At 35.4% G+C, this 27290-nt stretch overlaps 2 protein-coding genes across 12 annotated transcripts in view; both read left to right on the top strand.

The window, feature by feature from the left end:
- Nucleotides 1-18032, top strand: part of slc4a2a (solute carrier family 4 member 2a) — a 76325-nt gene extending 58293 nt beyond the window's left edge. For all 3 annotated transcript variants that reach the window (XM_056477478.1, XM_056477486.1, XM_056477470.1), the window contains 7 exons: nt 1769-1981; nt 2086-2175; nt 5037-5203; nt 7278-7531; nt 8857-9026; nt 13142-13315; nt 16074-18032. In XM_056477478.1, coding sequence (XP_056333453.1) covers nt 1769-1981; nt 2086-2175; nt 5037-5203; nt 7278-7531; nt 8857-9026; nt 13142-13315; nt 16074-16154 — 1149 coding nt within the window. In that variant the 3' untranslated portion in view covers nt 16155-18032. The remainder of the gene's footprint in view (nt 1-1768; nt 1982-2085; nt 2176-5036; nt 5204-7277; nt 7532-8856; nt 9027-13141; nt 13316-16073) is intronic.
- A 5091-nt stretch (nt 18033-23123) lies between these two features.
- The window catches only part of ubtfl (upstream binding transcription factor, like), a 30597-nt gene continuing 26430 nt past the window's right edge, over nt 23124-27290 (top strand). For 2 of the 9 annotated variants that reach the window (XM_056477418.1, XM_056477411.1), the window contains exons 1-2: nt 23129-23245; nt 26567-26674. In XM_056477418.1, coding sequence (XP_056333393.1) covers nt 23152-23245; nt 26567-26674 — 202 coding nt within the window. In that variant the 5' untranslated portion in view covers nt 23129-23151. Of the gene's footprint in view, nt 23246-23771; nt 23936-26566; nt 26675-27290 lie in introns of those variants that run through there. The other 7 variants (XM_056477434.1, XM_056477395.1, XM_056477461.1 and 4 more) reach the window with 6 other exon arrangements.

Raw genomic sequence — 27290 nt, 5'->3', positions numbered from 1 at the left:
TGCACCACTGCGTCGTCCTTACAGAAAAATATTAAATCTAAATTTAAAAAAGAGGAAATATCAAGAGAAGCAAAAAAAATGTAAACATTTAATTGAAATTTTGTAGGTTGTAATTTTGTTTTTGCAATATTTTGCTTGAATTTAATTGAATATTGAATTGAATATTATTTTTCAATTTCTAAATATGTTTGGTGACTAAAATATTACTTTAATAAATATATCTGTTTAATAAATCTGTTGTTTTTAAATGCATCAAAATACATTGCCTATGTTTACTGAGAAAAGGATAAAAATATCAATTTTCAAAATGGGGTGTACTCAATTATGCTGAGCACTGTATATAACTTTATTTTTTATGTTCTTTGGAAATTCAAAAACGTATAGTTGTTTATATAGTGTATTTTTTGGTTACAATATTTTTACTCAAATAGTTTCATGTGTTCTACAGACATTTTTAAAACGTTGGAACATTCCATAAATATTATAATATTAATGTTCTAAGAGTGTTTCCCTAACATTCTCAGTAAGTTCTAAAAACGTTATTGTGGAAGGTTCTTAGAATTTTCAATATGTATAGTTTTTTATATACTTATTTATATTATAATTATTATAATATATTATTTTATACTTTATTTGTAGGAATTTGCAAGCACAAAACAGAAAAACAAACAGTCAACAACAAAACAAACAAACAAACAAGTATACAAACAAACATCCCCAACACTAATTCCCCTTTTGTGGCTTTAACACAAGAGACGCATAGCTAACAGTCAGCAAACATCAAAATCCTCAAGTATCACACAAATGCACCGCAAGTTAAGGTACAGTATAGGGTGCAAACACAACTCCAATACAGTAATAATAAATAAATTAATAAAATGGAAAAAGGAAAATGCGAAAAGATATACTGCACACATAAAAAGTGAATCATTTAGTGTGTAATTGCAGGAAGATTCTGTATACCTTTTATTTCAAGCAAGCCCATTGTGAATGGCATCACAAGGATACACTGAGAGGAAAGACGGGGACTTTTTGAGATTGTATGGGATTAAATATCCTCCTACTCTAAGAATTGTAAATTGTCAACGCATGTAAGAAAAGGAGACCATGTTTCAAAAACTACTTTTTGAACCTCTGAGAGCAAATTACTTTTTCAAGCTGAATAAAATACATCACGTCTTTAATCCATCTACTATTTGTTGGGGGCTTCGTTTTTTTCCAATAGAGAGAAATTGAACGCCTTGTCAATTGTGTGATGAAAGCAATTACTCTACATATTTCTTCTTTAAGCACAATATTTTTGAGGCTGGTTTCAAAAATTGCCAACAGGGGTTCAGGTTCAGTAAGAAAACCATACATGTAACTAAACGACTGAAAAATATATTTCCAAAATCTCTCTAGATTTGTGCAGAACCAAACCATTAAAGTAATTTTTTGGTGATAACTTTATTCAAAATATTTTCATAATGATTCGGTCTCATGTCATAATAATGTTCCCAGAACGTTATTAAAATGTTATTAAAGCATTCCATTGACATTGTTATTGTTCTAAGAAAAGGTTGTTTTCTATCAACATTAAAAGAATGTAACAAATAAAATGTAACACTTAAAAACATTTTAAAAACTTTTAAGGAATGTTACAGAATGTTCAGATAATATTCCCTGTTGACTGTGTGACATGGAGCCCATTGGTTTTACTGTATCGAATTTATAAAGGATTATAAAATATGATTATCAGATGTTCAGACAGTGTCCATTTACTCCACAGATCTTCATGGATCATCCTCTGAGAAGCTGCTCCGGTCCAGAAGAAAATGGCACGGCTTTACAAACAGGATCCAATGACAGCAGGTCTACAGGCGCTTCTCAAACACTAAACCAGCCCAACACGGCTCTCCTGTCCCTGGTGCTCACATCAGGCACCTTCTTCATTGCCTATTATTTGCGCAAATTCAAGAACAGTGCTTTCTTCCCTGGCAGGGTGAGCCAGTGTTTGTGCTAACATGAGATGGCATTTATTTGATTCTGTGTGTGATAAAGTGTTATTGCGGCTGTAGTGATATTATATCTCATTTGTTTGCTCAGCTGCGAAGGGCTATTGGAGATTTTGGAGTTCCTATTGCAATCTCCACCATGGTCTTATTGGACTACAGCATAAAGGACACTTACACACAGGTGAGGAGAAATTACATTTGAAGAGTTCACACTCAGCTGATGATTGATTATAAAGCGAGTTTGGCATGCTGTCCCAAGAGAGAGCCCTGAGCTCATAAGATCCTCGAGCCTGAGGCTCTCTCCAGTTTACAGGGCGAGAAGGGAGTTTGAGCTCAGGTAGGTCTCGAGAACCCCCCCCCCCCCCCCCCCACTCTTTGTTTAGAGCTGAAGATAGATTAAAATTTGCTATTTAGAGATATACTGCTGTGTAAGAGTTCAACTATTGTGTTCATTTAGATTGATTAATTCACTTATGACACATGTTTTTTGGACTGTGGAAGGAAACCGGAAAACCCGGAGGAAACTCACACGAGCACTGGAGGAACATCTAAACTCCGCACAGAAATGACAGCTGGCCTGTAAAGAATTTGAACCAGTGACGATCTTGCTGTGAGGCAATAGTGCTAACCACTGGGCCACCATGCCACCCTATAGAGGAAAAGGTGGAGGAGTAGGGGTGGAAGGGGGGGGGATTCTTCAAGGCGAAGATAACAGTAGTAAGAAATGCTTTAGTTAATGCGGGACCAGCTGTGTTCAATCATAATCATGTGCTCCTCTCGAAATTAGTTATAACTAAACTTCACTTGGTAAAACTTCAGAGGTTTTAAGACCTCATTTGTTAATATGTAGAATTCATTTTTAAAAATGTATTAATATTTGTACATATTAATTGTTAACAGTTCACTTGTTCGTTATGTTATGCACAGAGCACTATCGACAGTGCATGTTAACAAATTCATTCCTTCATTCATTTTCTTTTCAGCTTAGTCCCTTTATTAATCCGGGGTCACCACAGCGGAATGAACCGCCAACTTTTCCAGCACAACCCATCTCTGGGAAACATCCATACACACTCATAAACTATGGACAAGTTAGCCTACCCAATTCACCTGTACCGCATGTCATTGGACTGTGGGGTAAACCGGAGCACCCGGAGGAAAACCACACAAACTCAGGGAGAACATGCAAACACCACACAGAAACTCCTACTGACCCGGCCGAGGCTCGAACCAGCGACCTTCTTGCTGTGAGACAGCAGCACTACCTACTGCGCCACTGCGTCGCCGCATGTTAACAAATATTTCAACTAATACAACTTCACTTTCAAATATGTGTCAGAAAATTAGCAGGGGAGTTCTCGAGAGTTCAAACTCCCCTCTTACCCTGCAAATGGGAGGGAGCCTGGGCTAGAGGACCTAATGAGCTCAGGGCTCTCTCCCAGGACAGCATGCCAAACAAGCTTTATAATCAATCCTCAGCTAAGTGTGAACTCTTAATATCTTAACTAGAATGAGCACAGTTATTTTTAATGAAAAATAAAACACATTTTTGGAGTATGTTTAACAAGCTTTATGTTAAGTTGGTGACTGAATCCAGCAAGCATTTTTGTGCTTAAAAGATGTTGAGTAGACATCTTGGCTAAAACAAGTCTAAATCTGGGCTAAAATCTAATAGATGTCTAAAATAGAATAGTCATCAGACAGTAGTGAATGACTACACATGTAAAGTTTGTTTATTTGATGAGAGTCTATAGATTTTGTCTTAGATTTTAGCCAAGACGTCTATGTTTGGACATCTATTAGACATCTTTTATACACACAATTGCTTGGTGGGAATGCTCAACAAATTGAACTATGTGAATCAATTATGTGAATCAACAATTCCCTTATTCTTTCTTCATGTTAACTAGATTGGACACAATTATTTTTTATATTTATATTTATATTTTTAATGATAAATAAAACAGATTTTTGAAGAATGTTTTACAAGCTTTATGTTAAGTTAGTGACTGAATCCAAAATTGTTGTACGCCTTCAAAGAAACCCAGCAAGCATTTTTGTTTAAATGTTGATTAACAGACGTCTTGGGTAAAACAAGATTAAATATAGGCTAAAATTTAATAGACCTCTAACTAAAGTCCAAAATAGACTAGTCATCAAATATTAGACAGAGCGTAGTGAATGACTACATATATGAAGTCTGTTTATTTGATGAAAGTCTATAGATTTTGTCTTTGATTTTAGTTATTAGATGTCTATCAAAATTGCTTGTTGGGAATGCTCAACAAATTGAACTACATGAATCCTGAAATTCTTGCATTGGCGAAAGGGCACAGTGCATTAAGTCTTACTTTCAGTAGGGACACTATTTTTGGAAATGTTCCTACTGTATGAGTTGTATTTCAGGAATGCGACAAATGGCCTGTATGGTTGCTGAATAACAGATTGGATCTAGTTCTTAAACATTATAGGGCATGTTGAAGTCATGGGATTCAAAATCATGGGTTTGGTTTGAAGGTGAAAAATGGAAAAAGCACAACATTTTCTTAACAGTCCTGATTTGTACACACATCCTGAGTGGTTTGGTCTAGTCTTTCTGCTATCAGAGCATCACAATTATGTAATTTTTGGTGTTCTTATGTAAATTGTGCTAGCGTATATATTTATATTAGATTGAAAGATCACAAACAGCTTAAACATAAACCCACCCAATAAGGAAAGTTGTGGAAAGTGGACAAAAAAGACAAATGAAACACCAGGGGTAAACGGGAATGTGTCTCTCTTATCTACTGGTGATCTAAGTCAGTGTTTCCCAAACCTGTTTCACACCAACAGCACACATTTTCCAGCTCTTCGTATTCAAACACACCTGAATCTAATTATCAGAACATTAGAAGATACTCAGAAACCTGAAATGAATGGTTTAGATAAGGGAGACATTCAAAATATGTACTGTTGGTGGTCCTCCAGGAACGTGGTTGAGAAACACTGACCTAAGTGACCAAAACATACACAGTAAACATTTCTTTTCTCTCAATATAGAAACTAAATGTGCCTGACGGCTTCTCAGTGACCAGCCCGGACAAGCGGGGTTGGCTGATACACCCGCTGGGCTCTGATGGCCAGTTTCCCATTTGGATGATGGGTGCCAGCATTTTACCAGCTCTGCTCGTCTACATCCTCATCTTCATGGAGACTCAGATCACCACGTGAGTCAGAGACATTCACTTAACCTGTTATGGACATACATACATACATGCATACATACACACATACATACAAACATAAAGTTGAAGTCAGAATTATTAGCCCCCCTTTAATTTTTTTTTTCTTTTAAATATTTCCCAAATTATGTTTAACAGCAAGGACATTTTTATTTTGGCCAAAATAAAAGCAGTTTTTTAATTTTTAAAAGCCAATATTATTTAAAGTCAATATTATGAGCCCCTTTAAGCTATATATTTTTTTCAATAGTCTACAAAACAAACCATCATTATACAATAACTTGGCTAATTACCCTAACCTGCCTAGTTAACCTAATTAACTTAGTTAAGCCTTTAAATGTCACTTTAAGCTGGACAGAAGTGTCTTGAAAAATATCTAGTCAAATATGATGTACTGTCATCATGGCAAAGATAAAATAAATCAGTTATTAGAAATGAGTTATTAAAACTATTATGTTTAGAAATGTGTTGGAAAAAATCTTCCCTCCGTTAAACAGAAATTGGGGAAAAAAGAAACAGAGGGGCTAAAAATTCAGGGGGGCTAATAATTATGACTTCAACTGTATATACATACACACTTACATAAAGTCAATATTCTGGAACACCCTTTTCTGGAAATGTTGGGATATGTAAAATCAAGAGTCTGTGATTTGTTCATTCTCTTAAACTTTTTTTAATATGAAAAACATACAAAGAAAAGTTTTCGCTGACAAACTTAATATATATTTACAGTTTAATGGCTACAACAAAAAAGTTTAAAAAACAACAACAAATTAAACAGGGTTTGTCCTAACCATCAGTGAAAGCGACACAGTTTTTATTTTAGAAACAGTTTCTATTTCTGTCGCGGCTGAACAACAGCATAAACTACTATAACAATGATCACCTCAGGTACAGACTATGTGCTTTTCTCAGTGTTGAATGCTGCTGATGTGAGTTTGAATACCATCTTACATGACATGTATTGCCATACTGAATGCAGAAGCAGATATCGAACCTTAGATATTACAAATAAAGTACTAGCAAAGATAGACTTTGAAAATGAAGAAACCAACAAATGTCACTTACTCAACATGTACTTTTTAATAATGTTAAAGGAGTTTAAAATGTATTTATTAGATTATAAACTTTGCCATTTCGTTGGAAGTGCAGTGTACTAAATGTGCTTTTGAATGGCACTGGTCTTCAAAATTTTCTGTCGTCTCAAGCCTGGTGTATAGGCTCATACAGAAACATACTGCAAGTAGCACAGATCACAACAGAAAAGTGTCAGGGGACCCTAAAAAGCGACAAACTACTTTCTGTTTAGAGTCAACTAGCGGTGTAGTCAGATATGAGAGGTGAAGTTTTTTGTTGCTGTTGTTTTAACATCCTAATCTTATGGTTCCTTGTTGTTTGAATATTTTTAGTGCTAATATTTTGATGAAGGGGCGGCACAGTGGCTCAGTAGTTAGCGCTGTCTTCTCACAGCAAGAAGGTCTTTGGTTCGAGTCCCGGCTGGGCCAGTTGACGTTTCTTTTTGGAGTTTGCATGTTCTCTCCATGGGTTTCCTCCGGGTGCTCCGGTTTCCCCCACAGTCCAAAGACATGTGGTATAGGTTAATTGGGTAAACACAATTGGCCATAGTGTATGAATGTGAATGGGTGTTTCCCAGTCATGGGTTGCAGCTGGAAGGGCATCCGCTGTGTAAAACATATGCTGGAATAGTTGGTGGTTCATTCCGCTGTGGCTACCCATAATAAATAAGAGACTAAACCAAAGAAAAATGAAAGAATGATATTCTGATGAATTCAACCTCGACACGTTTCTATTGTGGTCTTCGCTATTTGCAGCGCTTTTCAGTATTTGCATGTGTTGTGAGAATTTGTGTGTGCATATGAATTGATGAAGAGGTTTTCACTTGTTCATATTTTCTATTAATTTGGAGCACCATACTAAATCTTCTCTATGTACTTTTGTCCATTAAATGAAGCTTACAGAGATTTAACATTCGCATATTTCTGATTTTATTGGGATTATATTATCTTTCAATTTGTACTGATTGAACGTTCAATGTCAGTTTGATAGTGAGTAAGAAGGAGAGGATGCTGGTGAAGGGCTCCGGATTTCACCTGGACCTGCTGATCATCGTGGTCTCTGGAGGGATTGCAGCTCTGTTTGGTCTGCCGTGGTTGACCGGTGCCACCGTTCGCTCTGTAACTCATGCAAACAGTCTAACGGTGATGAGCAAAGCCGTCGCTCCTGGAGACAAACCACGCATTCAGGAAGTAAAAGAGCAGAGAGTCACAGGGTTTCTGGTGGCTCTTCTAGTAGGTAAGCGGATGATTCGTTTCATGGATGATCAGTTTAGGCATGCGTGATAGTTCATTTAGTACAGTTGCACTTTTAGTGTAAATTAGATTTAACTTTTTTATATTATGTTGTCATTTTATTTTAGTTCACTTTAAATCAAAGACATTTTGGTACTCATATCAAAATAAATTTACAAAAGTAAATTTATATAATACTAGTATATAATAAACAAGTACCAGTGTATAATAACTAAGTACTAGTATCTAGTAAATAGGTACTAGTATCTATTAATTAGGCACTAATTAGTATCTAATTAATAAGTACTACTACTACAGCATATTACAGCATATTATATCAAGTTTTTGCAATTTAAAAAAATATATATTTTATGAACACGTCAAAACATGAGTAAACAAAATATTCAAAACATTTAATACTAATAATACTTTATATTTAACAACACTTTATAATAATCACTATAATAATACTTTAATCATTTAAAACATTTTGAATTCAAACTAAATCCAGTTTTTGTTCTATGTTCTGTTCTAATAGGTACTAGTATCTAATAAACTGGTACCAGTGTCTATTTAACAATTACTAGTATCCATTAAAACAATACTAATATCTAATGAATAAGTACTAGTATATAATAAACAAGTACTAGTGTATATTAAGTACTAGTATCTAATAAATAGGTACTAGTATCTGAATAATAAGTACTACTACCTAATGATTAACTACTAGTACATAAAAATATATAGTCTTAACTGAAATATATACTAGTCAAAACTGAATAGTTGATATCTCAATGACTAACATCTCCATGATCCCCATAGAAATCAATGGAAATTTTTTTTTATTTGTTACCAGTAACAACAGAATAGATACTAGTCACTATTAAAACAAATACTAGTATCTTATAAATAAGAGCTAGTATCTATTTATTAGGTACTAGTATCTAATGAATAAGCACTAGTATCTAATGAGTAAGTACTAGTATCTAATGAATAAGTACTTGTATCTAATAAATAAGAGCTAGTTTATAATGAATAAGTACTAGTATTTAATGGAAAAGATACTAGTATCTAAAAAATAAGCACTAGTAACATGAAAATAGATACTAGTATGGGCTATTAATTAAATGTCAAAACGGCTTGCCATTTCTACCAGTTATCTACCAACATTCTTTAAAATGTCCACTTTTGTCTTTAACAGAAAAAAAATCTGTGTACGGTGACAGAAATTTTTGGGTGAACTATGCCTTTAATATGAGCGTGAGATAATTCAGTTGCAATGTTGTATGCTGTGGATCTGACAGTGTTTAATTGCTCTTGTCTCCACAGGCCTCTCCATTGTGATCGGAGATCTGCTGCGGCAGGTTCCTATCGCTGTGTTGTTTGGTATTTTCCTCTATATGGGAGTGATGTCTCTCAATGGCATCCAGCTAACAGAACGCATGATGCTGCTATTCATGCCACCGAAGTACCACCCCGACCACACATACGTCCGCAAGGTTAGTCGCTGAATCACAAATTCTGAAATCAGTAATCAGAAGACACCTGTGCTGCATCCTAATTTGTATAATATCTGTCTTAAATAGTATTTTTTAAAAATCCCAAATTGGTTTAAACAAGTTTTCCCAAAATGACCCGCTTCTACCCGGTAGAAATATATTTAGGAAAGTATTTATTAGTATTAACCACAACACACACTTCACATTGAATGTGGATTCTGTTGTACTACAAACACTGTTGTACTACTGTTCTGTTGTACTACAAACACTGGCAAAAAGTGTTAAAAACTACAAACATGGCCGATCTGAAAGCCTGACTGTTCCATGTGAATTCAAAATTAGCAATGTTGCACACATTGTTATTCTTTAGGTGAAAATGTATTTGTGCATGTTAGTCCACTGAAGGAATATGTTTGTTTTGGTAATCTTCAATCAAGTTTGGAGTAGTGTTCACTGTCTTTGCTGATGTCAGATTGACAGCTTTAGCTGCAATATTCGTAACCACACCCCTCTTACCTTTAGATTGCTATAAGGAAATGATATGCAAAAATAAAGCCCTGCCCTCTTCTCAGTATTCTGTTTCAGTTGGAAATACATCAACATGCTGAAATAAAAGTCTCAACGTTGACTGGAGTCACGTCGGATAAATCCTAGTTTCTATTTTGTTTATAAATCCACATAAATGCCACCACAAATTCATTATTACAAATGGGAAACTCTTTAACCTCAGAGTTTTTGAGTTTAGAGGCCTGTCAGTGAGAAACGTGACAAAATCACAGATCTATAATAGAGAATTTCCATTACATATCTAATTGCATATAGACCATTTCAATGTGGTCATGTCATTGGCCCATCAACTTTTCCTGTTTGTTATCAAACTATTTCATAACTGTAACAAGAGGCAATTCAATTATATCTTAAAGTTAACACCACTATCATAACATTATTTATAAATATGTGGCTCTTTTGGGATTCTCGCAAGCTATAGAAATTAAAAATGTAATACAGGAAATACGTTGGGACCATTGTTTTTGTTTATATCCCTCAAAATGGTCTATAGAGTGACCAGTCAGTGAGAAAACACAATGAATTTGAATTCTTTGCTCTTCATTTTCCTCTCTGCAGAGTTAACAAACCCTGCTGTATTGTCTTGTGATTTATGAAAAGTAGGTACAGCGCCATCTTGTGGCTATAAAAGTGACTTGAACGCACCTGACATTATTAAGACTTGTTAACTCCTACACTAAAAAAAGCGGGGTTTCACAGAATTGATTATGTTGGGACAACATAAAGGAATTAAATTAACTTGTTAGTTTTTACAGATTTAAGTGGATTGAACATAAAACAATTAAGTTGTCCCCCTAAAAACTCAGGAATTTTATTCACCTTATTCTTCGCATATGAGCGGGCACAGCCATTTGAATCTTTTTGGCTCGAGACTTCCAGTCTCAATCAATTCCATTCATTTTTAGACGTTAAGGCGGCTCGTAATGCTGCTTGATTTTGCAAACTGATATTTTTGTATTATATTATTCTTCTTAGTCAGTATAGTCATGCAAACACTTGTTTGTAGAGCAAGTAGTTTGACTTGAATAGTTTTCTGCGTTTATTATTTCTAGTCATTTCTCCCATAGGCCACTGAATCGGAAGTTCTAAAACAATCACAAAAAAAACTAGCGCACTTCCGCATTGAAGAATAAGGTTGTTTGAAATAAGTAGTTTGAACAAACAGCAAACATCATTTTTTGAGTGTAAGTAGAAAAATTCTCAGAAAGACTTTAACAGCATCAGATAAAAGTCTTTTTGGATGGTTAATAATTATCCAGCCTGATGAAAAATATTCATTTCCTGTTATCCACATTATGTTTCCTCCACACTAACATTGTGATTCCTCACTTTTTATATTTGTTGTTTGCTTTAATTATAGAGAAACCAACAAAACAACCAACATACAAAATCTATACTATACTATAGTGTGTGTATGTATATATATATATATATATATATATATATATATATATATATATATATATATATATATATATATATATATAAACAAAATATGTCAAACAGATTTAAATGAATTACTTAAAATCAAAAGAAAGAAGAAGAGAGATGATTTTTTTAAAAGTGACTTAAAAGCACCAAGGGAAGAGCATGACCTGATATGTGAACGCAGACCATTCCACAGACGAGGGGCTGTGACAGAAAAAGCCCTGTCACCTTTTCATTTTAACCATGATTTGGGAACAACTAGCTCAAACCGAACTAATTGGCCTCAATGAAGTGTGCCAGTGAAGAAGCTCACCAATTTAAGTACAGTAGGTGCCAGACCATTCAAACCTTTAAAAACAAATAACAATAACTTGTATTGAATCCTAAATTGCACTGGGAGCCAGTGAAGGGATGATTAATTTTTTTGTCCCAGTGAAAAGCCTAATAGCTGCATTTTGATCCAGCTGCAGGCGTACAATTGAAGCCTGCGAAACTCCTGAATACAAAGAGTTAAAGTAGTCCAACTGGACATAATAAAAACGTTACTGATGATTTCCAACTCCAGAAAAGGCTTCAGAAAATGCTTCAGTTTAGCAATGTTCCTTAATTGCCATGCTGGGAGTTAGCTTTCTGCAACTCTCACATGCTCGTCCACTGAAGCTAAACAGGGCTGCACCCGGTCTGTACCTGGATGGGAGACCATGTGGGAAAGCTAGGTTTCTGCCAGAAGTGATGTTAGTGAAGCCAGCAGGGGGCACTTAACCTGTGTGGGTCCTAATGCCCCAGTATAGTGAAGGGGACTCTCTACTGCTCAGTGAGTGCAGTCTTTCAGACGAGATGTTAAACCGAGATCCTGACTCTCTAAAAATCCTAGGATGTCTTTGAAAAAGAGTAGGGGTTTAACCCTGGCATCCTGGCCAAATTTGCCCACTGGCCTCTGTCCATCATGGCCTCCTAACCATCCCCATATCATAATTCATCACTTTGTCTCCTCTCCACCAATCAACTGGTGTGTGGTGTGCGGTCTGGCGCAATATGGCTGCCGTCGTGTCATCCAGGTGGATGCTGCACACTGGTGGTGGATGAGGAGATTCCACCCAAAAATTTGGAAAGCGCTTTGAGTGTCTAGAAAAGAGCTATATAAATGTAAGGAATTATTATTAATTATTTAATTTTTTTATTTATTTAGATGACCTCCTCTATATGACTCATATACTTCCTCAACATTCTAGTTGTTTAATGTCATGTCTATATAAATGCTATATTAATATAAGAAATTATTATTATTAATTGCTAGAAACCACTTTTGACGACAGAATTTATTTGCTTGTCAAACTTGAACTCAGTGTCAAAAAAAACTCCAAGACTTTTAATGTGACTGTGGACCTTAGGCTTAAACGAACCTAATTGATTAATTGTAGATTCACAGACACTCGGAGGGCCAAACACTAACACTTCAGTTTTTGATTCATTCAAGTGTAAGAAATGATCCACCAACCATTCCTTAATCTCGTTAAAAAAGGACTGCAAAACTGTTTTACTCTCTGGTTCTAAACTTTATGAGTATTCTTTCTTCTGTTAAACACAAACTGAGCTATTCTGAAGGATGTTGAGAAAAAGCAGCCATTGATACTCATAGTAGTAACCAAAAATTCTATGGAAGTCAATGGCTGTGTTTTCCAACATTCATCAGAAAGAAACTCAAACAAATGAAGGATGAGTAAATAATGACAGAATTTTTATTTTTAGGTGAACTATCCCTTTTAACTTTTGAATGTGCCATTACGCAAATACATGAAGAGATTTCTCTGCATGAAAGACCCAGAATGGCAGACTGACACGCGACTGGATCTTATATGTAGTAGGAAATTAAATATTAAAGAAATGTGGAGAATGTGATGATGATTGAAGGCACGTAACTAAGCAACAAAACAGTCCATTAATGAGGAAGTAGCTCGTCTGCTTCTCTGCTACACAGACTCAAAATTATATACTTTTCTTGACAATAAGAAGACATAATTTCAGGGTGTAGTAGAAGTAGAGCAATTGGGACACAGGGTTGGTCTGGAATATTTAGATTTTGCAGTGCTTGAAACTTTGTCCTGTGTGTTTTCTTTCAGGTGCGAACCCTCCGAATGCATCTGTTCACGTGTCTACAGCTGGTGTGTCTGGCTGTTTTGTGGATTGTAATGTCAACCGCGGCTTCCCTGGCCTTCCCGTTTGTCCTGGTCCTCACTGTGCCATTCAGAAGGTTCCTGCTGTCCCGGATATTTTCTCACCGCGAGATTCAATGTGTAAGTGACTCTTTTCATTCCTGACAGACGTTATATATTATAGCTTACTTATTACAATTGAAACTTAAACGAAATAAAATACCCAGCAAGCATTTTTGTGTTTTCTAATAGAAGTAAAACAAAGCTAAGTTTGGGCTGTCAGTAAAACTCTATTGGATTTCTAACAATAGACCAAATTTTTGACTCGTCCTCAAATAGAAAGAAATTCATCCAAAATCAAGCTAGAAGTGATTCAGGGGTAATTAATGTGTCACTGCTCTGTGGATAAGGGATCCATAAACAAAATAAAATAATAGGTTCAAGACACTCGAAAAAAGTATGTGGAAAAGTTAGAGAGCCTTGATTAACATGGGAAAGGAATTGATGAATACATGTCTGTTAGACAGTCTGTTAATAGACTGTTGTTTGATGTCTGTTAGGTTTTCTGTCAGTAACCTTGTTTTCGCCAAGATGTCTATGTTTGGATGTCTATTGATCACAGAAATAGCTTTAGATATAGCTTTTCTTCATCACGTAAAATAACTTAAATGTACTAAAACAAAAATTTGATGACTAAAATATAAAGAGATATTAACCCCTCCTTACATTTTCCAGTTTTGCATTTGTGATATAATATGTGGAAAAGGGGACCATTCTAATTACTTTGATTCAATATGCATCCTTTCTTTTTCTTTCTTTTTCTTTTTTCTTTTTTTTAACAATTGCTTGCAATATTAAATTTTTATTTTATATTATTTACAATAATCGCTTTTGACAAAAGCGTTTCCTAAATTACCTAATGTAATTGTAAGAGATATAGCCATTTAAAAAGACATTATAGGTGTCAAAAATACTGCAAGACTACATGTTGGCTCAGTGGTTAGCACTGTCACCTCACAGCAAGAAGGTCGCTGGTTCGAGACCCGGCTGGGTCAGTTGCCATTTCTGTGAGTTTCCATGTTCTCCCTGTGTTCATGTGGGTTTTCTCCAGGTGATCTATGTAACCATATCTATGAACTTATCTGTTTAAAAAATACAACTTTTGTAAAATATTTTTAGCATTTCATTACACATGTCTGACACATTGTGGAAACTTAATTTGGTTCATTAAACAACATACAGTTGAAAGCAAAATTGTTAGCTAATAATAACAACGAATTTTACATTTTCAATATTTCCTTTTATATTTTTTTATTCTGGAGAAAGTCTTAATTTTTATAGCAGTTTTTACATTTGTCAAATGTATTTTAAGGTTCAATTATTAACCCCCTTAATAAATGATTGCTTTTGATTGGCTACAGAATAAACCACTGTCCTGTCCACTGTGTCTTTAAATGTAACTTTAAGCTAAATACTAGCATCTTTCAAAGTTACTAGTAAAGTATGATGGCAAACACAAAAGAAACTAGTTATTAGAAATTAGTCATTAAATCTATTATGTGTTTTAAAATTCTGTTAAACTTCTGTTAAACTCTGTTAATCAGCACTTGGCAAATTAGAAAATATACTGAATAAGTTTGTCTTCAACTGTATATGTACTCTTACTTGTACTGGGGTAGTGTTTCATCACTGCTTTGTTTACACTGTAAGATGGATTTACGACAGGGGGTTTAACACTTGTTACGCCCCGTCTAGGGGTAAGGACGCAACATGAAAGGGAAGACTGCACACACATGACTTGACAATAGGAAGAATCGCAGACAACTTTGTCTCAGTCTGCAAACTACGTCTTACAACCAAACACACGTGAGAATTGACATGGAAACAACGCTAGGTCGCGTAGTAAATCTTTTGCTATTAACTACATAATGAGAAAGAAGCCTTTAGTTGGGAAGAAAATTCACTTATTTTGCACACCTGGCTTTGAAGGGAATTAGCAATTTGTGGTATCAGATGACATATCAAACAGACAGGGGTGCTCCTGCTAAATGTACACTAGTTTTTCCTCCATTACTTGGGTCCAAATCAACTAAAAATGAGCGCTTTTAACTTCTCCCCCAAGCTCCCGCTGGCCTGCAGATACCCACACTAGTGGATGCTGCTCTTTCATTGGCTGTAGGAGATCGCCGATGCCAATTTCAATCAGAGCACATTTCACACGGCATGATTTGAATCACCGACAGCTCCGGATATTTAACATGCCAATTATCTCACGGGTGTCGGCGAGTCAGTGATTCTCTCAGATCGCGTCTTTGATAGCTCACATTGTGTGATTGTTACTCGTGTGAGCAAGATCCGTTTTGCCTGTGATTTCAGGCATTTGTTAGCGAGTCAAAATCGGGGCTAAAATCATGCAGCCTGAACTCTGCATTACTGATTAATCATGCAGCATGATTGTTTATGCAAGTATAAGAGCCATACGCTAATTGTTTTTATATGTTAAATTAATAATAATGTGAAAAGCTAAACTTGAAAATATTGTATTTTAATTTTTAATATAGAAGATTTGCTAATGTCACTTCCGGGAAGGAAGACGTTGTGTCATGAAGATGGAAGCAAAACAGTTTTTTGATCGTGTAATATGGTTAAGTTGTTATTAAAACTTTTGTTCGGAATGACATCACTGGACTGTCTTATGTTACTCGCGTTCAAATCCTGCTTATTCAAAGAAAGAAATAAGACAAGAAGTGACGGATTGATGTCATAAACAGCAAGCAAAAAAACTTCTCAGAAATGTATTTTTGAATTACACTATACAGAGTTTATTTAGTTATCATGAGGAGGATCAAACTTTTCACCATATTTTGACACGTACCATTGTTGATTTTCTCTGCCACAGCTTGATGCAGACGACGCAGAGCCCACGTTTGATGACAAAGAAGGTCAAGATGAATATACAGAAATGCAAATGCCAGTATGACCTCATTCCTGGACTGACCTGACTTTCTTTACAGGTCCAAACTTACTGCCTGTCTTTCTTTTCTTTAATCAAAATGTTGTGTCGTTTTTGTTTCCCCCGTTGTGTTTCTGCTCAGCTGATAGAAACGGTATATTTATAGTTGTGTAAAAACGTTCAATAGTCGCTCGCTGTCATTTGTATCTCTCCGTCTTTCTCACTTGTGCTATTAATATTTGATCTGTTTATTTATCAGTCCAAATGTTCTATGTTGTGTGTCTTGTGTAGGGTTAAATGGATAAATTAAATGATGATCTCACATTAGCTCAAAATGATACAGGAAGCACTTTAAGATCAGTTTTAAAACAAATGAAGCCTTTTCTACTGCTTGTCAATGTACTCCTAAAAAATGAACAACTGTACAGAAGAATATTAATGCAAAATATATACAGTTGAAGTCAGAATTATTAGCCCCCTTTGAATTTTTTCTTTTTTAAATATTTCCCAAATTATGTTTTAACAGAGCAAGGAAATTTTCACAGTATGTCTGATAATATTTTTTCTTCTGGAGAAAGTCTTTTTTTTGGAGAAAGTTCTGGAGAAAGTTGTTTTACTTTGGCTAGAATAAAAGCAGTTTTTAATTAAAAAAAAAAACATTTTAAGGTTAATATTATTTATTAATATTAGCCCCTTTAAGCTATATATTTTTTTCGATAGTCTACAGAACAAACTATCATTATACAATAACTTGCCTAATGACCCTAACCTGCCTAGTTAACCTAATTAACCTAGTTAAGCCCTTAAATGTCACTTTAAGCTGTACAGAAGTTACCTGAAAAATATCTAGTCAAATATTATTTACTGTCATCATGGCAAAGATAAAATAAATCAGTTATTAGAAATGAGTTATTAAAACTATTATGTTAAGAAATGTGTTGAAAAAAGTCTTCTCTACGTTAAACAGAAATTGGAGAAAAAAATAAACAGGGGGGCTAATAATTCAGGGGGTTTAATAATTCTGACTTCAACTGTATGTCAGATATTTTTGTAGCTAAAAGAAAAACAGATTTATTCTACATTCAGCTCAAATATGTAGCAACTAGCAACAAAACACTTGTTGGAGATAAATGTTTTTTTTATCTGTTATGATTTTTGTTGTTTCAAATCTGTTGCAATTCTAAAGCTACACTCAAAAATAAAGGTACAAAATCTGTCTGGGTGGTTGCTTCAGCAATTTCCAAAAATCAGATTAATTTTATCAAACTATTAGAATGATCATATTTTATCCCTAACCTACTGAAGAACAAAATAGTTATTAGCAACATTGTTAACATGTTAATAATAAACATTAAAAAACAACATGCAAATAAAAAGCATCAGCCTTTCAATTTTTTTTTGCCTCCCCTGGGGTGATTACGTGATGTTTTATAAACAAATTTCCAGAGGAGCACGATCAGTCTTTGACGAGACTAATTCATCACAGACAATCATTCTATTATCCAATCAGCTCAAGACCAAACCCCTATAAATAGTCAAACATGTCATACTTCTGTTTTCTCCTGACTTCAGCGTCCCTCCGCCACCCCAACTCCACACTATTAAACACCCAATACCTACTTAAATCTGAGGGGGGAGCGTTCTGGAGCAAGGCTAGACACTGCGCTCGGACCCAATCTCTCTCTCTATCCTGATAAGGGGAATAACACGAGTTAGGGTGTCTTCCCGAGCTCAGAGCTCTCTCCCTGGACAGCATGCCAAATACACATATTCTATTCAGTCAAATATCTAACTCGTCAAGTTATTTTAAAGACACAGAAATGACGTCAGATTTTATAGCATCAGGTTTAACTTGCTGACATTTTTACAGCACACGCGTACATTAAAAATAAATACAGGCCACAACTGAACATGGAGGATGCTGTTCGAGAGGCGTTCTGCAAAATGAAACGATGAAAAGACTTGGGCCCATATTGGTATGTGTGCGCCATTGTGTGCTTTTGGAAAAGTTTGGAAACCCCTACTTTAAGGTACTGTGAGATAATTTTTAGGTATTCATATGTACTTTCAAGGTGGCACGGTGGCTCAGTGGTTAGCACTGTTGCCTCACAGCAAGAAGGTCACTGATTTGAGTCCTGGCTCGGTCAGTTGGCTTTTCTGTGTGGAGTTTGCATGTTCTCCCCATGTTGGCGTGGGTTTCCTACAGGTTTCCTACAGGTTTCCTACAGGTGCTCCGGTTTCTGAGGGAAACAGATGAGTGTATGGGTGTTTCCCAATACTTGGTTGCATCTGGAAAAGCATTTGCTGCGTGAAACATATGCTGAAATAGTTGGCGGTTCATTGCGCTGTGGAAAACCTCTGAAATAGAGACTAGGCCAAAAGAAAATTAATGAATGTACCTTCAAGGACTTGTTAGGAACCAAAATGTACCTTTTGAAAAAATTCCGGCCCAGTGACAGATTTTGTACCTTTATTTCTTTTCTAAAAGGGTATTTTTCTCACCAGAGGCCTGTGAGTTTATATCACATCAACCTTCAGAGAATCATATTTTAATAGTTACAATAATATATAATAAATATACAGAATTTTATAGTGGATTTGATTTATGTTGTTTGTGTGAGAAAAAAACGAAAGAGAAAAAAACCCTGCTCGATGTGTTAAAAGGAAATTGTTTTATGGAGTTTTAAACGTTGATCTCTGCTAGATTAAATAATGTTGTAAGGACTGAAATTTTGCCGAGCACACTTGTGAAATAATATGATGCACTACTGTTTTGTTTTTAAAATATATAAATAAAGAAGCTCCATAGGTTAATATTTGCAATTTGAGGTACAGAACTGGAATCTAGATAAGCAAGAAATATAAAAGAAGTGTATTTGGTGATGCTGATAATGATGTCTTATGTACATTCCAGTCGCCAAGATGATCTTGCTGATAATTATTTTTATAAAGAAGGGAATACATCTAAGCTGTTATTTAATCTGTTGTGTGTGCTTATGAATGTCAAACTGTGTATTTGTTCCTCCTGCTGAGCTCATATACTCATAGGCAGGTGTGCCTTTTTCACTTGATGATGATTCCTTTGACGTACAGAGTTACTTTCACAAAGATGGGAAAAAAGTGACCTTAGCGAGTGAAGACGTCATGTGTGAATGCGGAAGAGTTGTTTGATAAGTGATTATTGGTATATTAGAAAGCCAGTGATGTTGGTGGCTGTTTGTTTTAGCTTTGTAAATAAAGAAAGGCCAGAATCTAATAAATAATGCTGATTTTACATCACATTTTCTGTCCTCATTTATTTATCTGAATTTTACACATATATTGCTCAGCATGGATAAGTACAAGCAGCTTTACCATTACATTTTTATATGTCATATATCTCCTGGTGTTTTAATGTTTTCTTTGATATAGACTTTTGTTGTTAAAAAGAGTACATTTTGATATAAGCAATGTTAGTAAATTTCACTATTTGAATGAGCCATCGATGGACATATTATACTTTCTGTAAAATGAATGAGTGAATTAATTAATTTATATTAAAAAAACTCTTCACATGACCCTTATCTAGCACTATATGCAATTAATTTAAAAAAGATTGCTCTCCTGTAAAATTTTTACATTTTTTCCAAGTGCTGTTTAATAGAGAACCCCCCCTGCCTCCCCCCACACACATATTTTAAAATATAATACTTTAAATAACTATTATCCTAAGCAGCCTAGTAATATAAACCTAAGCTGTTTATAATTCTTGTAAATAAATGAATAAATAAATATATAAATATATATATATATTAAATTTTAGCCAAACTAAAAGAAATAATAGAAAAATATAAAGGAAATACTGTGGAAAAGATAAATACTTGCTCTGGTAAGCGTCACTTGGGAAATATTTGGAAAAAAAAAATCATTCTGCAGGAGGACTATTTTTTTTCATATATATGTTTTAACCACATAAATAATATGCTATACTGTCTCGCAGCTTTATATTTCATAGCCTGAAACAGGAAAGAGTGACAAAAAAACATTATTTAGGTACATATGAGGTTAAAAACAAAAATGTGCTCTGCTTCCATCTAGTGGCGATTGTCTGAAAGCACAGAAATATCCAGCAGTGGCCAAAGTGACGTCCAGGCTAAATTAATATTGAATATATTTACTTTTTTATTTAAAAATGGGGGGGGGGGGGATGATGGAATGCTGATAACCTGTTTTGTTTTACTTAATGTACACTATATGATATCCCTTTTCTGCGTGAAAAAAACTTTATTTTAAGACATGCTGCCGTTTATCAATTTATATATCATAACCAAGTGCAGTGCTTTGCTTTTCTCAACACAACATGATCCTCGTATATTCTGTTATATATAGTTTAACTTGTAAGGTCATTAAAAGCAAATATTGTGCAAAAGTTCCCCAACAGGCATCATTTTTTGGCTCCAGTTGTAAATAGAAAGGACTATAAACACTCCACTTTCACCCACACACACATATCTGCAGTGTTAATTGTCATACTTTTGTAAAGCTGCTTTGAAACAATAATTATTGTAAAAAGCTCTATACAAATAAACTTGAATTGAATACTGGCATGCAGACATATAACGTATAACTGTAAAGTCATATTTTCGTAGGGAAATCAATATTTGTTAAGTGTAAATGTGAAACGGAATGACTCAAATCTTTTTCATAATGAGTGGAAACATTTGGGTATTACCAAATGCATGACCTAAACAAACAGTTTACATAAAACCTAATTGGATCTCATAATTTTCTTACAGACAAGAATTTATTTACCTTTTAAATTATTTAGTCTGTATAGTACAAACAACAACAAATACTGGCTCTGGAAATCCCATGTTTTGCTATCCAGGATTAACTGATCGATCTTACTTCTATGACAGTTTTTTAATGGAGCATTGGGTTGGATTACTGTGATCCAAATACCAAATTTCAGGATTAATGGAGCCAGCAGTGTAGCCTACTGACTTAGCAAACAGCCATTGATTGTTTTAAAGGTAAGAAACAGAAACACTGTAATCAACAAACATTTCACTTTGTTTAGTTTGTTCTAATCCTGCTTTGATATCATTTTGTTGTTGTTGTTTACCATATCTCATTAGATGTGACATGCTTTATAGGCTTCAAATATTAAGGAATTTATATATCATCAGTAACCATGAGGTTTGTGATTATTCACTTTAAAAAAATAACTTTTTTTATTTCATTTGGTTAAAAAAAAATCACAACTCAATCCACCCTTCTGATGGGATCATTATAATCCTGTTTTTTTTTTTTTTTTTTATCAAATACTGTAGATCCCAATCTGAGTTCAAAGTTTTGAATAATCCAAAGGGCAGGTTTGATCCAAACAAAATGGAAGATTAAATTACATTCAAAATCCCTCTGTTACCTTTGAAAACCCCATTTCCAGAATTTGCTCCAATCCGTGATCCAAAATCCCACTGGATTACTTTTGTAAAACTGGGCCCTGATGATTTTTTGTCCCATTTATTTACATTTAATCATTTGAGAGATATTTTTTAATAAAGTTACTGCCCAAAGCAACTTAAAAATGAGGACAGAAAGTAGATAAAGCGACATATGAAAATTCACAGATAAGTTAGACTGCAGTATTGTAGGAAAATCCGTTTTTTCCTCGGGTCCCTTCACTCTAGTATTTTGTATCACCAGTGAGTGTCTGCATCAAGACCGTCCAAGCTTGGAAAAGATGAGAAGAAAATCAGCTGAGTGGTTCAGTATGATTTTAATCTGACACAATGGAGAGAAGAGCAATCTTATATACACATTGAGGGTCCGCCTGCAGCTGAGCCCTAACACAAAAGAATATTATCATAGAAGGCGGGAAACAGCGATACAAAGACAGCTTACAGCAACCAGAATACGTGAGAATGTGTGCGTGTAGGTATGCGCTCATCTGTGAGCGAGTCAGATAGAGACTTTTGCACAGGGAGGGAATGTTCCGGCCACACCGAGATAAGATGAACAGAATATACATACCCACACACATTGCTGCAGTGTAAAGACACAGAAGAAAGAAGAAGAAAAACAGTCTGTAAAAACAGTAGAATACACACACATAATAATCAAATCCTTCAAGTATGCACATTTTTGATCTAGAAAGGCCTTAATAATACTTTTATAATTTATCATTGAGCATTCTTTTCCAAAAAAAAGATCTAAATTTGTCAAAATAACAAATGTTATCATTTGTTGTTGTGATTGAATGTCTGGTTTATATCTTGTCCAGCAAATATAGCTTTAATATATACCCTGAAACTCAAAATAATGGTACCTTTTTGTTATTTAATATCCAAAAAAAAATCTAAAAATATTTTTTATTTCATTGAACCATTGCTAGTGGTGTTGTGTCATTATTACTTTAAAGAATTATTTCTCTAGCACATTAATAAAGCTTAAACCCAGAGAAACAGAAGTTTTAAGCAATTTCCCAATAGTAGCAATAGTAATACCAGAATGGGAAAAAAATAACATTTAATCAAAATAACCCAATGCATTGGTTTAAAAAATAACAGATAACAAACAGATAAAAATAACGAACAGGAGTGTTGGAAGTTGGAACAAGGATATCTATTAAAGACAGAAGAGAAAAGTACAATCAGAAGTGTTAAACCTGAATTAAACTGCTCGTTTTACCTTTTGATTTATTTAGAACATGGGTTACTCAGAGTCGGAGTGAGTGACAGTGATGACAGAATTTCCCTTTGGTATGAACTACCTCTTTCATTTGAAAGAGGTTTATTTTCAGGTCTTCCACACCAACATGTGATGTAATAACTAAAAGCTCCTCTGATGTTTTTATTTGAATCGGTGATAAGCGTGTGTGTTCAGCATCTTATCATCTATTCTCTCCGGCCTGGTCAGCCTGTGAGTGGGTTGAGTCAATCACTGCTGTCTCCTCCTTTCCTCATGCCATTGGTCAGTTCCACATAAAGAAATCTCGTGACGATTGTGTACAATCAGAGGCTGAGAGGCCGAGATTCAGTCAATGGCACTTTCACTCAGACTGAGAGAAACCTCCTCACTGACACTGATGTTCACGCTCAATTCAGGCTATGAAAATCACTCACGCACAAGCGGCCGTAGGTCTTCTTCTCTGCCAACACACCAGTTTCACATCATAATGGAGACAAACTCAACATGCTGATGAGCAGCGAGTGTTTGGGGGCCGCAGAGGCGAGATCTGTGGAGCGCGGAGGCCGAGCGCGGCTCCGCGGCGGAGGGATGAACGTGGGCATCCAAACTAATCGCTTTAGCACTTCAAGACTTTGCAGAGCTGGCAGAGAGTCCGGCTCTTTTACATGGGAACAAGCTGATATTTCTGTCCCGCTAAATGCCCTGCCATAAAAAGAAAGCTCTGGAGTAATTACGAACTAATATTAACGTAGTATATTTATTGTTATATGCACACACGGCCAATTTCTGCTTTGCTGTAAGAGCGTTTAACGTTTGATAAAGAAGCGCTTTAAAATGCTGAAAAATTAATAAACAAATAATCAGTTTCATTTAGAAATGTACCATAATGTTAAAAATAAATATTATTTCAAAGTTTCAGCCTCCGCCTTTTTTCTCGCATGTTTTCCCTCGGAGTTCCTCCCCCTGCGGCGCTGGGCGGAGTTTCATACCGAACCAGACGCTCCTTTTGTCGGATTCGTTTCGACCTGACTCCCCGGGGTTTACGGCTAAAAAACAGGCACTTAAACACAGTAAAACCGTTTAACACGAATAAATCGCTAATCCGCGAGCGCGTCCGTAACAGAATATTGAAAAAGGTAAGCGATTTGATGATTTTTGATGCCGTTTTGAACGGTTTTCAATTTGCTCGTCCCCGAGTCTTTGTAACATTCATGGCGGCTCCGCAGTGAGGGCTCTGGGGCGAGGGAAGGCACAAGCGCCCGCTCATACCTTTATTTTTGATTCTGATTCACCGAAACATGGTGTTATTTAACATGTGGTCTGAATTAAGCATTCAGGAGTTTATGCTGATAACAAAATGTATTTTAAAGCGAAATAATGCATTTTTTGAAATTGTCACAATCTCTGCAAAACAAACAAAATGTGCATGTATGTAACGTCAAAATGTCGTTAAGGAGGTTACTGATAAGCCTAAATCAAGACATCGGTTGGCATATTTAATCGTCGTAAGCGTTATTGCTCGTACTTTTTCCAGCAGCTCGCTCGCTCGATGAGGCATTTGTGCCAGCGGAAGCTGCGTGGTGACTCCTGCCGGAATAAAGACGCCATTACCGGGGTTGCAACAGACTAACGGCCGGTGTGCTACAGGAAACATATTTCACATGTATTTATTTAATAGGTAAGAGTGGGCTTTAAACGAGTTATTAAAGTAAATACGCGGACGCTTTCTATTAGCCGTATTTTTTTAAATAATCGGAATGCATTTTTGACAGTTTAACGTACTTTGCCTAACGTTACTTTTGTCAAAATGTGTTTGGTAGTCCATTACTTTTTAAACATAATGCGACTAAAAGTTGCTGTCTGTTAACAGCAAGACTGGGAACTGCAGAAAGAAGAGATTTTTTTCGTGTTTTAGCTGTTTTGGCTCAGTTGACCTTGCGCGCGGGCGGGGATGACACTGTAACCGGGAAACCGGCGCCTCGTGCGGGCGCGCAGCGACGCCACAGCTCGAGAGAGACGCGGGCACGTGCGGGATGCTTCAGTGACACTTCCCGGTGATGTTGCGGGTTAAATGACAGGACATGCCATACAATACAATTAAATTGTGGTGTTGTCAATATACATAAATGTAAGTTTGCGAGACTTTTCTTTAAATAAAAACAATAATAACGAAAACGTATTACCTATTAAAATGTGAACTATCCACGAATTGTTACAGGAGAATATATTCAAACAAACAGCACATTCTTTAATACAAATGCATATATGTGTTGAATTGTAGGTAAAATGTTCTCTTCGGTAAGTAAAACATCCGTAATATCTTCAGTACTCGCCTATGAAGTGCCTTAGTGGCAGCATGTAAACAGTGCGCGCTCGCGGAGAACGGAAAGGAGAAACCGAGGCTCCTGCGGCCACTGATGCACTTGAGCCGGTGTCGGGCTCGTCTTCATATCGCTGGTCGTGGTTATATAATCCCAGAGGAAAGTCTTCCCTTCCAGTCCTCGTTAAGATGACCCCGGACATCATGTACGTGCGTGCGTTCCTCTCGCATCCTCAAATCGTGGATTGAATCGGTCAGGATGCCCGGCCGGTTGTCGGACCTTCCTGAATGACTTTACCATATAGACGAACCCAGATGAAAGTCGGAGGTTATTTCACAGATAGGCGTTGTAATTGTGCAGTTATGGCATCGTTTTGATGTCTTTTCACAGCTCTCCGCCGCCACTGGTGCGCTGGTATGGCTTCTGCGTGATGACGCGTCCGTTTTGAGGTGGTCCATAGGCGGGGCATCATTTAGGCACATGCTCCTCTGGGTGGCACTGATGACTTTCAGTGCATTTCATTATTGTTATCACAATTAGACCACCATTCACAAAATTAAACCAGGGTCTGTTAGGTCACTGTACTTTTATGTTTCATTAAATTTTGTGCCAGTGTTGTTCTTGGTAGCTGAACTAAAACTGTAGGAAAACAAACTAATAATGAATTAGTAATGTTTTCTTAACTAATATAATATATGACACATTTTTGGGTTTGTAGAACCATAATATAACACTGTTCTAACATTAATCAAGCATTAGTTTTTTGGTTTATTCTTAATGTTACTCTATCATTCGCTTCCATTGATTGTATGGGTGCGTTCTGACAATAAGATTTGTATACATAAAGCTTTTAAAATGAAGTTAAAGTAAGCGAAAGCGACACTAATATTTCATAACATAATTGTATTCTAATATATAATATAGTCTATATATTTATATATGTAATAGGTTATGTAATAATTCATTGTCCCAAAGTTACAAGTAACAAACAAACTAGTAATAAAAGGTCATTTAAACAGTTAAATAGATCATAGGCCTAACTATTCTAAACAGTTGTAAGATACTTTGAATCTTATTTTATATATAAATTTACAAATTCATGTTACAGTAAATGATCAGTAAATTTACATTGATTTATAAAATGTATATTTAATGCATTAATCAAATTAAAATCACTCATAAGCATATTTGATTTTATTTAATACTATATTATAAATAATTATGTAATATAACTATGTAATAATATTTTTATAGTAATTAAGTGATACTGAAAATCTAACGAAACCTCTAAATACTGCTTTCACTGCCCTGCTAAAAATCTGATTTGTGTTAATTAATAGAAAGCTTTGGTTAAACATTAGCAGAAATGTTGAAACTGATTGTCAAATGTAATATTCTTTATTTGCAGCCTGACATTGAAGGGTTTTGCTCTCTTTTTCTCTGCAGCCACTTGGCCAGTGAAGTGTCAAGGTGGAGCTTTGGTGAACTCTGTCATCATGAATGGCAGCACCAGTGTGTCTGGCAGCCAGACTGGACGTATCAAAATTGAGTCAGGTATGCTGTCTGATGCACAGATTCACACAGTTATATTGCCCCTGTCAATGTTAGAGAGTTCACCCCATATGAAAATTTACTTACAAGTCTTCCCAACTTAGTTTCTCCTTTCTGTTGAACACAAAAGAAGATATTTTGAAAAATGTTGGAAACTTATCTATTGACATCCATAGTAGTAGGGCTGGGCGATTTGGCCTGAAATCAAATTCTCGATCAATTGAACATTTTAACTTGATTACGATTAATGAATGATTATTTTATTTATTTATTGCCCTCAAGGTTCACAAATAAGTTTTGTACAGTAAAAATGCTCACTTTGAATGAAGGGTGCATTACTTGATTTTAAAATAATTGAAGGAAACACACACATCTACTAGCTATGATTATTTATTGAACATCAACGTTGAACAACTGAAATTAAAACACACATAACCTCAAACCAACAGGCACTTTTTTCTTAAAAAAAGTGAAAAAAAAAACTTGAAAATATTTTTCTAACATTATAATATAACAGTGCATTTCTTGCATCTTCTCTAAACAAATATTTTTATGTAATTGGAAATATGCCGTATCAAATCATCTCTGGTGCAGCTTCCAATCAGTGTGTTTTGCGAGT

Source organism: Danio aesculapii, chromosome 2 (assembly GCF_903798145.1).
Source record: "Danio aesculapii chromosome 2, fDanAes4.1, whole genome shotgun sequence".
Classification (NCBI taxonomy): Eukaryota; Metazoa; Chordata; class Actinopteri; order Cypriniformes; family Danionidae; genus Danio; species Danio aesculapii.
Note: the sequence above shows the minus strand (reverse complement) of the source record. Positions and strands in the feature narration are given on the sequence as shown.